Source organism: Podarcis pityusensis, assembly GCF_964106645.2.
Source record: "Podarcis pityusensis genome assembly, chromosome: 12".
NCBI lineage: Eukaryota > Metazoa > Chordata > Lepidosauria > Squamata > Lacertidae > Podarcis > Podarcis pityusensis.
Window position 1 is genome coordinate 43,924,793 of NC_138037.1, and position 12,076 is coordinate 43,936,868.

The following is a 12,076-nucleotide window of genomic DNA, read 5'->3' on the forward strand; positions in this document are numbered from 1 at the left end:
GCATGTAGACTATAAATCTGGGGCGCGGGTGGCGCTGTGGGTTAAACCACAGAGCCTAGGACTTGCCGATCAGAAGGTTGGCGGTTTGAATCCCCGCGACGGGGTGAGCTCCCGTTGCACGGTCCCTGCTCCTGCCAACCTAGCAGTTTGAAACCACATCAAAGTGCAAGTAGATAAATAGGTACCGCTCCGGCGGGAAGGTAAATGGCGTTTCTGTTTGCTGCTCTGGTTTGCCACATGCTGGCCACATGACCCGGAAGCTGTACACCGGCTCCCTCGGCCAGTAAAGCGAGATGAGCGCCACAACCCCAGAGTCGGCCACGACTAGACCTAATGGTCAGGGCTCCCTTTACCTTTAGACTATAAATCAATTCATACTGAGAGTGGAACAACAAGGATAATATATTATTGCCAATTATTAGACAAATTGTTATCAAGTAATCAAGAGAACTGGAGTGCAGTAGGGATTTATTTGTTGGCATCCGTCGGTCTCGAGAGACAATGGAGTGCGCCTCCAGGGGTGAAGTCAAACCGCTGAGTTAGCAGCAGCGAAGTGAGCTTTCTGAGGAGCATCATCATCATCAACAACAACACCATCATTTTATTTGTATGCCACCTTCCCATAGGTAAAACAATGCTCAACGCGGCTTACAACATGACAAGATTTACATAATTACCAATAGAGTGGTACCTCAGGTTAAGTACTTAAATCGTTCCGGAGGTCTGTACTTAACCTGAAACTGTTCTTAACCTGAAGCACCACTTTAGCTAATGGGGCCTCCTGCTGCCGCCGTGCTGCCGGAGCACCATTTCTGTTCTTATGCTGAAGCAAAGTTCTTAACCTGAAGCACTATTTCTGGCTTAGTGGAGCGTGTAACCTGAAGCGTATGTAACCTGAAGGGTATGTAACCCGAGGTACCACTGTACAGTCACACCTCGGGTTGCGGATGCTTCAGGTTGCGTTTTTTCGGCTTACAGACCCGCCGAAACCCAGAAGTACCAGAACGGGTTACTTCCGGGTTTTGGCGGGTGCGCATGCGCTAAATCGCGCTTTGCGCATGCGCAGAAGTGCCGAATCGCAAGCCGCGCGTGCACAGATGCGGCGCTGCGGGTTGTGAACGTGCTTCCTGCACGGATCACGTTCGCAACCCGAGCATCCACTGTATAACAAAAGTCGTGGGCAATAAATAAAACACATCAAAAAGCACACAACCAAATGGAAAACAATTTCCACATAAATCATAAAATCTGAAACTAAGAATACAGCATCAATATCAATCACAATTTAATATGACATAGGTAAAAAAAATAAAAGCAATTTGAAAAACAAAAACGGAGCCCTCTCTGCCCAGCAGCAGCAGCAGCAGTCCTTTATGGAGCCTGTCAGGCCCCACCCCAAGCCAAGTGGAGAGGAGCAGGCAGGGCCCTTCAGGCTCCCAGCAAGTGTGTATGGAGGTCCTGGGCTGCCTAGTTGACAAGACCTGCCTCTGGCCTCACTGATATGGTCCCATGGAAAGGAAAACTATAACTTAATTCATTAGTAATATTGTAACAAATAGAACTATATGGAGGCACATAATTTGACCATTCAAAAGAAAGTTTTCCCCCCATTGTAATGTTTCCATATACAGTGGTGCCTCGCAAGACGAAATTAATTCGTTCCGCGAGTTTTGTCGTCTTGCGATTTTTTTCCTCTTGCGAAGCACGGTGTCGGGAAAGTTTTGGAAAAGCTTCAAAAATCACCAAAGTCTTTAAAAACCTCAAAAAAGGCTATCACACCGCGTTCTGTGAGTTGCTCCTCGAAGTCAAGTCGCAACTGTATTAACGGTGTTAAGAAAAAGGAAACAAACTTGCAAGACGTTTCTGTATTGCGAAGCAAGCCCATAGGGAAAATCGTCTTGCGAAGCAGCTCAAAAAACAAAAAACCCTTTCGTCTAGCGAGTTTTTTGTCTTGCGAGGCATTCGTCTTGTGAGGTACCACTGTATTACAAAGTTATAATGATGATGATGATAATTTTATTTATACCCACCCTCCCTGGTCAAGACCAGGCTCAGGGTGGCTAACACTGAATATAAATACAGTAAAAACATTAAAAACAAAAACAAGTTGATTAAAATATAAGTTAGAATATAGTTTAAAATGCAGCTTAAAATGCAGCCTCGTTTTAGTGGTAGCCTATAGATCAAAGCCGTAAGGGGAGAAAATGTCAAATATTCACCGGGGCCAACTATCCATGCTGGTCCTACATGGGCCAGCAAAAAGAGCTGAGGGGAAATTTATATACAGACATTTACAGTGAAAACATTTTGACAAAGGAATCAGTCATCAAGCTATTTGAATCGTAAATTTTTGCAGATTTCACTGAAAGATAACTCTACCATCTGTTTTAATAAGTAATACAGGGTTCCAGAATAACCTGTCCTTCATCATTATAGCTACCCTTCCAGGCTAAAGTTTTTATTTATTTATTTACAGTATTTATATAGGCCTTTTGTTCTCTGCCAAATCCATTTTCTCTAATTTAGTGACTTTCTACCACCTCTTTTAATATGGAGGCAGATAATACCAACGTTTTCCTTCTCATTAGCCTTGCAGTTTTCCATCTTTTTAGAGGCAGATTAGTCCTTTGATGTTCACAGACAAGGTCTTATTTATTGTTATGTATAGCTGCTGTTCAGTTCAAGAAAAGGACAGAGGAAAAAATGGGACATAACATAGAAATAGAATTAACTGACAAAGGCTAATTATCTTTAGAAGGAAATTTCTTATTTGAGCTAGAAACAAAAGCAGAAGGAGAAGCTTGTTTTAGCCAGTTGGTCAAACGTGTAAAATCAGTCGGGGCGTTCTCTGTTGTTTAATGTTGTTCAACTATAGATAATAATAATAATAATAATAATAATAATAATAATAATATCTTTATTGTCATTGCCGCCTTCGGGGACAACGAAATTACTTGACTGCTCCATAAAAACACTAATTAATCAATACAGTATAATACAGCAAGGGAGATTAGATGACTTTCAAAGTCCGGGCTTCCCATTCAGGGCCGAGATCGCTCTGGAGAAGAAGCTGTTCTTAAGACGGCTCGTTCTTGTCTTCATCGTCCTGTATCTCCGTCCCGACGGCAAGAGCTCGAAGAGACAGTGACCAGGATGCGATGGATCTTTTACTATGTCCAGTGCCTTCCTATGGCACCTTGTGGCATAAATCTGCTCTAAGGTAGAGAGTGGGCAGCCAACAATGCTCTCTGCTGCCTTAACAACCCTGCACAACCCCATCCTGTCCTGGGTAGTACAGCTTCCGTACCACACACATAAGCCATAAGTGAGCACGCTCTCAATGGGACAGTGATAGAAGGCAAGCAGTAGTTTCTGCGGAAGATGGTTTTTCCTTAGTATTCTCAAAAAGTACAGTCTCTGCTGCGCCTTCTTCACAAGCCCCCTTGTGTTAACACTCCAGGACAGATCCTCTTGTAATTCAATGCCCAAAAATCTGAACGTTGTTACCCTCTCCACACAGACCCCATCAATCAAAAGTGGCTGGACGTTGCTCTTCTGTCTCCTGAAGTCCACCACAAGCTCCTTTGTCTTCCTTGTATTTATGAGCAATTTGTTAGCTCTGCACCACTCTGTCAGCCGCTCCACCTCATCTCTATAATCCGTTTCACCCTCCCTTTCAGGGATGAGCCCAATCACGGTTGTGTCATCTGCAAATTTGACAACCCTATTACTAGGGTGAGTAGCGACACAATCGTACGTATAGAGAATATAAAGGAGTGGACTGAGTACGCATCCCTGTGGTGTTCCTGTGTTAGTCTTGAGCATATTAGAGGTATAAGGGCCCAACCGAACCCTTTGGGGGCGGTCTGACAAAAAGTCCAATATCCACCCACAAAGTGATAACGGAAGCCCCAGATCTTCCAGTTTAGACATCAGACGTTGTGGTAGAATGGTATTAAATGCTGAGCTGAAATCTAAAAAAAGCAGTCTGGCATAGCTCCCCCGCTGCTCCAAATGTGCAAGGACGGCATGGAGGGCAATCGCCACAGCGTCCTCTGTCAATCTTTTCATTTTATAAGCAAATTGGAATGTGTCCAGTCCCTCTGGTAGGCAGGCAATGACATAATTTCGTACCAGCTTTTCAAAGCACTTCATGATTATAGGTGTGAGTGCTACTGGACGAACATCATTCAGATCTTCCGGGTTAGATTTTTTTGCTATTGGAACGATAATAGAGGACTTTAGGCAGGATGGAACAATAGCCTGGGCTAGGGATCGATTTAAAATCCCAGTGAAAACTCCTGCTAGTTGATCTGCACAGTCTCTCAATACCCTTCCAGCTACCCCATCTGGCCCTGTGGCCTTCCTTGGGTTGATTCCCTTCAACACCTTCCTCATCTCTTCTTTTTCCACAGAGACTACTGCATTCCTTTGTACTGATGATGGTAATGGTGGTGATGATGGCAAAGCCTTCACAGGGAGTGGTGGTGGTGTTGGTAAAGCCTCCGCAGGTGTTGCTGCAGATGTTACTTCAAAATGGGCAAAAAAGGCATTCAAATCCTCTGCGAGGGATGCCCCTCCCTCGTCTGCCAGGGAGTCCTTGGATTTATACCCTGTTAATTCTTGTACACCTTGCCACACCTGCCTGGTGTTGTTACTTTGTAGATGATTCTCCAGCCGCTGTCTATACGCCTCCTTTGCTACACGGATACCTCTCTTTAGATCGGCTCTAGCTAAGCTGTACAGCGACTTATTTCCACTTCTGAAAGCAGTATTTCTTGCCTTTAGCAACCCCTGGACCTCCCTTGTCATCCAGGGCTTCCTGTTTGGGTAGATCTTTATCCGGCGCCTCCATGTTACATTGTCAGTGCAGAACCTAATATAGTCCAACACTTGCTCAATATGAGTCTCTACATCCTGTTGGGCGAATACCTCCCAATCAGTGTCATGAAAACAGTCTTGTAGTTGTTGGGATGCTTCAGCTGGCCATATTGTAATATCCCTCTTTATAGCTGGAATCCGTTTCCTCAATGGAATATATTCAGGAGTCGGGAGCAGGGACACATGATCAGATTGGCCTAGATGTGCCAATGGTTCGGCCTTATAGGCCTGTTTGACATTTGTATACAGCCTGTCCAGAGTCTTTTCTCCCCTGGTTGCACACTTTATGTGTTGATAGAATTTAGGTAGGACCACTTTCAAATCTGCCTGGTTGAAATCCCCGCATACAAGAAATGCAGCCTCGGGGTACTTCCCTTGTTGCCTGCTGATGGCATCATGCAGAAGATAAGGCCCAACAAAGCTTCTTCCTCTACATCTTGTTTCCAGAGACGCAGCCTCATTCTAAAAATATTTAATTAATAGGTAATGTCTCATTGCTACATCCCCCCCCATTCAGACACATCATCAGTGCTTAGGAGTGTGTACCTATCACAACCTCAATTATTATTTTTTTACCTTTTATTTCAGAAAGGTCATCATTTCACATTTTCCTCAAAATAGCCTCCTTTCTGCAGATGTCGATTGCAGAGACATCTCTAGCCATTGTCCTTCAATGGGTTGAACTTGCATTAGCCCCCTAGGCTAATCCAATGGCAGCTGGACATCTGAATGCCAAATCCTTTTAAACCTTTGAAATTGTTCTTCCAGATAGCCTAGATTCCCCTTGAGTTTGGACTTTGAACTGCTTAGGAATTACTCCTGAGCCTCAAAGTGTATTTTCTCAGAAGAGAAACTACCCCCTTTGCTCTTTGCTTGACAAAAAAACGATGAAATGCCTCAATTTCCCATCAATAGTTAGTGAATCATTACTGCTCAACGAACGTAATCACCAACACTTGGAGAGAGATCAAAGCTCAGTAGTGGAGCACATGTTTTGCATGTACGTAGAAGGTTCCAGGTTTGGTCTCTGGCATCTCCAGTATAAAAAGGATCACATAGTTAAGTGATCTGAAAGATCTCTATCTGGGATCCTTGAGAGTCACTGAGAATCAGAGCCGTTTCCTCTACCCATCAGTTAACTTGGTTTAGCAATCCGTTACCAACTGATACAGCACATAATTAGGTTGTTTAATTATGCATCTGTTGCCAGAACAAAGACTTGTGAGTTTCATTTGGATTCGTTCAATTATTTTGTCTATTCAACCTTTGAAGATCTGCTAACTGTAATTAAACCATGCTCAGTTCAATAAAAGACTCAAATGATTACAGTAAATCATAACTAGAGTTCTCTATGATTGATAGTTCAGTCCTTGCAATTAAGCAGTAGTGCACTTCATTGAAGTAGTTCAGTGGCTACAGAAGATCACTCGATTAATAATAATAGTTGTAGTCAACAAGTGGTTATCTTCATAGAAAAGTTCCATTGAATAGTCACCTACTAGTTCCAAAGCAATAGGCCAAAATATGAGTGCAGGTGGCGCAAGGTGTAAGTGCATCTGGCTGTTAACCAGAAGGTGAATGGTTCAAGCCCCCCACCCAGGGACGGCTGTGGGCCGGATTCCTGCATTGCAGGGGGTTGGACTAGATGACCCCCAGGGACCCTTCCAACACCACAGTTCTATGATTCATCATACAGCAAGCCCAGATTGTGACGCATCTCTTCCCCAATACTTTCCATAGAATGTGGTCCTCCTGACTGCTACATGCATGTATCAGGAAGTTTTAAACGTTTCATCATTTTTAAAATATTCTGCTGGAAGCTGCCCAGAGTGGCTGGGGAAACCTAGCCAGACGGGTGAGATATTATTATATTATTACATCAGCTTTTCCCTCTGTACTCTCCCCAAGTGGATGAGTAAACTCTGCTACGCAGTCATACATGACATGGTTCTAGTTCCTGCTAAGGTTTTAAGGCAGGGAAGCAGCAAACTCCCCTTCCTCAAGTACAGTGGTACCTCAGGTTAAGTATTTAATTCGTTCCGGAGGTCTGTTCTTAACCTGAAACTGTTCTTAACCTGAAGCACCACTTTAGCTAATGGGGCCTCCTGCTGCTGCTGCGCCGCCAGAGCCCGATTTCTGTTCTTATCCTGAAGCAAAGTTCTTAACCTGAAGCACTATTTATGGGTTAGCAGTGTGTAACCTGAAGCGTATGTAACCTAAAGCGTATTTAACCTGAAGCGTATGTAACCTGAGGTACCGCTGTACAGCTCTCCCAGTCCTTCATTGGGGCGAGGGATTTCCAGTATCACAGGCGAGTGGTTCAAACAGAAACAGCCATTGATGCCCTGCGGAACTTCCATCACATTCTTTTCTCAGCCTCTCACATATGCACAGGTCACGCCTTGCCATTTATTATTATTATTATTATTATTATTATTATTATTATTGAATTTATATACCTGGAGGTCTCAGGGTGGTTCACAGAATAAAATCAAAACAGAAAACCACAGGAGACATAATCAAAATAAAAACAACAACCCAATAACCCCCACCCCACCCCCCAAAAGAAACACATTTTGCTTCTACAGTTGGAGTTGATGTCATAAGAAGCAGAGTAGGAAGGCGTAATTTAATTCTGCTCCCATGTCAAGAATGATTTAATAGATAGTTTTAATTATCCATCTCTATCTGATAGGGATTGCAAATCAATCAAGCTATGGCATCCTCCATTCTCTTGATATTTCACACATAACGTTCCCATCCCATTTCCCCCCCCAAAGGGGCTGTGTGTTAGTTGGGTTGTGAATCGCAGGCAACAAGTGAATTTTGATAAGATGTGAATTAGATAAGAAAGTTTGTAGGTCTTGGTTCTGTTGTATTTGAAAGTTTGTAGTTTTTAGCTGGCATCTGACTTTAAAATTGCTGGAAACCTGAGTAATAAAATAAACTCTCTCTCTCTCTCTCTCTCTCTCTCTCTGTTATTCTCCCAACATCATGGCCATGATCCAAAGAACCGACTGTTCTTGTCTGTAGCCCAGAAAAATGTAGCCGTCTAACTACTTAAGAGCCTCAAGTCTGCTCAAGTTGGTTGAAGCAACTTGACAAATCCATTACATCATTTGTTAAGGGTTCTTGTGAAGCTTCATTGAGTTTTAATCACCAGCCAACATTTTATAGGCAGTTCCTCTCCATTGCACAGTACTGTGCAGATGCTCCACTTAAAGTCTTCTGCTTTAGCAATCCCTGCCTTAAGTGTACCTCTACTCAATTCTCTTGGTTGCTTCCGAGATTGTGATAATGTTGCCTTTATACCTCCATCATTTGTTGCTGCCTCTGCTTGTCTCTCTTCCCTCATCTTCCCAATCAACTTAGATCAGGCAAACTTGGCCCTCCAGATGTTTTGGGACTACAACTCCCATCATCCCTAGCTAGCAGGACCGGTGGTTAGGGATGATGGGAGTTGTAGTCCCAAAACATCTGAGGGCCGAGTTTGCCTATGCCTTAGATGCAGGTGGGTGTTGTGTCAGTGATTCAGGCTGCAGCCAATCCATGCCATTTCTGGCACAGCTGTGTGTTGCACCCTGCTGTGGTGGATCTAGTGAGCTGCAGCAGTTAGGGCTGTTCCCAGCTTCTTGACCAACACATGTGAAAAGAAAAAGGCACTGGGTTGCTGTTTTTCTTTTCTTTTTTTGTGGGGTGGGGAACAGGACTCCTGTTTGTGTTTGGCTGTTAATTGCTATGAAAAACAGTTCATTGCAGCATGTCAGTCCATCACCTCAAGACTCTTCCTTTTGTTTTGTTTTTGTTTGCAGATTTTATTCCTCACCGTACAGCATTGCTACAAACCGCATGATTCCACAGACATCTATCACGCCATTCATTGCTGCTTCCCCTGTCTCTACATATCAGGTATGTTGGAACTGCATGGGCCCCACATGTCCCTAAGTGAGTCTTTGTGATTTGCATGCCAGCATGGTGAATTGCTGCACACTTTAGTCACACTGTTATATAAACTGTTTTGGTAGCGTTTAAAATATATGTGCATTTTTGTTCTAAAATTCCTAGTGCGTTCAGGATCTAGGTGTATTTTAAGTAATACCCCTACTATGCATTCTTCATATTTCAACCAGCTTTTCAGATAAATCTGTTTGTTTGTTTTTTTTCAGTCAGTCCTACCCAAAGTTGATCACACATAGGATGTTTTCTTTTGCCGTGGGTAGAAGGTTGCCAGAATATATTTTGTCTCCTTTGGGTTTTAACGCTTCACTCTGTGTTTGTTATAACTGCCCAGTGAGATGTACTTCTCTTTAAAAGTACCCATAAACTAAAAACTTGATTTTACAGTAATACCTTGGGTTGAAGTAGATTCGGGATAAGTATTTTCGGATTGCGTACTGCGGCTACCCAGAAGTAATGGAGCGCACTACTTCCGGGTTTTGCTGCTCACGCATGCGCAGTCAAAATGACATCACACGCATGTGCAGAAGCGGCAAATCGCGACCTGCAGATGCGGGTTGCATTCGCTTCTGGATGCGAACCGGGCTCCGGAACGGACCCCGTTCGCATCCAGAGGTACCACTGTATTTATTCTATTGCATTTATATTCCACCTTTGTTCCAAGGAGCTGAAAGTGGTGCATAGGATTCTCCTCTTCCTCATTTAACCCCCCACAAACAAATCTGTGCGGTAGGTTAGGCAGAGAGGTGGAGACTGGTCCAAGGCATGTGAGCTTTGTGGCCGAGTGGGGATTTGAACCCTGGTTTCCCAGGTCCTAGTCATGCAGTCTTAACTACTCCACCACACATGAAGACTGGCATTAAGAAAAAAAGGGACGAGCTGGAATAAACAATCATAAACTTTTTTTAAAAAGGTTTCCTGTGTTATCAACATAATGTATTCTGAGCTTTCCTACTCCCAAGGGTATCTTCCACCCTGACTACTGTGCTGCCTTAATTTGGCAACATTTTGTTCAATATTTCCTGCAACAACTTCTGTCACTGCTTAAAATAAACATTCTGCATAGCTCTTACCAGAGAATTGCACTTTTCTTTTTTCATGGCTCCTTAATTCCATGAAAGGGACGTGGGTGGCGCCACAGAGCCTAGGGCTTGCCGATCAGAAGGTGGGCAGTTTGAATTCCTGCAACGGGGTGAGCTCCCGTTGCTCAGTCCCTGCTCCTGCCCACCTAGCAGTTCGAAAGCACGCCAGTGCAAGTAGATAAATAGGTACTGCTCCGGCGGGAAGGTAAACGATGTTTCCGTGCGCTGCTCTGGTTCGCCAGAAGCGGCTTAGTCATGCTGGCCACATGACCTGGAAGCTGTATGCCAGCTCCCTTGGCCAATAAAGCGAGATGAGCACTGCAACCCCAGAGTCGTCCACAACTGGACCTAATGGTCAGAGGTCCCTTTACATTTACCTTTAATTCCATGAAACAGAGGGCCAAACTACAAGTGGCATATTGAAAGGAACCATCCAGGGAGTCCCAGTCTGGATTGGGAGCCTAGTAATGAGGAAACCATTCCCATGGGAGTGAAATGGACTTCCCCCGCCTTCATTGTTTTCAAGTGCAGGGAGCCTGCCCAGAAGCAAGTCTAGGACCTCACACAGTTCTTTCTTCTCCATGAGAGTTCACCCATAACAATAGGTGGCAGTGCAATTTAAGTTTTCTCTTCCAAACTAACACATTTTGGCTCTATTAAAGCGAATACTATGTTTTACATTACCTTCAACACTTTATCAGTCAGTCCTGCAACATTTTCTCACATTTCTTTAGATACTGTCTTAACTGATCTATGTGCCCTATGTATGGTATGAGAAATAATAGCACATTGTAGAATATGCTTTGTTCACCAGGGGTCTCCCACACAATGGGTTTATGTAACTTTAACTTGATTATGGAAATGCTTATTAGTTGAGCGTAGAAAGATTTGTTAGCTTTTTGTATCCCTGAGTATGAAAGCACATACTGCCTTAAAAAAAAGCATATTTGACAAAAGCCACTTTGAACAAAAGGAAAAGGTAACCCTTTCCTAGATTATATTCTGGTTTTCTTACTTGTATGCCAGTGATTCTCCTTTTCCTACATGCAAAACCAAATCAAATGGCCCTTATTAATGTGTAGCATATAAATGGCTTTGTTCATACCAATAACTGGCCATCACCAGGTATGTATCAGATAAGAAAAGAGTAGAAAACACCACAGAATAAATAAATCAGTTGCGAGCAATAGGAGTTTAATATTGACGGACTGAGTTAAAGGAGACAACTGATTTTGTTCAGGTTCAGTTCATGCAGAAATTGTGATGGTCGATAGATAGATAAGCATATTTAATAGATGGGCTTTAATATACTTAGGGTCCCACGTTTATAGGCCAATGAAGGGTCCAATTACAGAGGCTGACAAAGCTCACACAGTTACCTGGTTCGGAATACAAATTTGTCTGTTTATAATGCTCTAAAAATTATGAGACAAACATTTTTATCTCCCACAAAGTTTTTCTACAGTCTGAAATGAAAACCATGAACAGTCCTATCAGATGCCTCAGTTGTTCTGTGGAAACTACAGCATTTGCACCCAATACCAAATATAGTTTTCACTGAACAGCTGAAGCATTTGGGAGGAAGTATTCAGTCCATTTGGTAGAAAATGGGATTTTTTTGGGGGGGGGGCACAGGGTTGGCTGGTTTTCTGACCAATCCGTTCTGGTGAGTAGTCTGGTTGTTGTATTGAACAATTGCAATGTTCAAAGGCAGATTCATGTACTATGGAACTGCATAAGCCTGCTCTGGATGTTATTCATATTAGAGATAGTACCATATGTTTCCTCAAGGGAATTCTGTTATTTAGCCGCAGATGATTCTGTTGAGATTGTGTTTTCTAAGTATATCAGAGGGACAGTGCCATGTTGATAGCTAGGAGAGGAAGGATAATATTGAAGAAAATGCAAGGAAGCTAGAGGTAGAGATAGTAGGATTTCTTATAAACAAAAGTGTCAGCAGAAGAGGATGTCAATCACAGGAATAGATGAGGTGACTGAACACAAGGGAATATATAGCGTAAAAGTTCTAATTTGTTTTTAGGGAAGGCGGGCAGGTAAGATACAAATATTGCAGCTTTGGTGGCTATGAAGTCTGATAATAACAAATAAAGGCAGTGAAGAAATATGGGTTATTCAAAAGAGGTTAGGGAAGTTAT

At 43.1% G+C, this 12,076-nt stretch overlaps 1 protein-coding gene across 9 annotated transcripts in view; it reads left to right on the forward strand.

Annotated features, from left to right (window-relative positions):
• RBMS3 (RNA binding motif single stranded interacting protein 3) overlaps window positions 1–12,076 on the forward strand; it is a gene marked incomplete at its 3' end in the record, with an annotated part of 764,091 nt that overhangs the window by 684,334 nt on the left and 67,681 nt on the right. For all 9 annotated transcript variants that reach the window (XM_080974855.1, XM_080974854.1, XM_080974853.1 and 6 more), the window contains one exon: window positions 8,694–8,790. In XM_080974855.1, coding sequence (XP_080830981.1) covers window positions 8,694–8,790 — 97 coding nt within the window. The remainder of the gene's footprint in view (window positions 1–8,693; window positions 8,791–12,076) is intronic.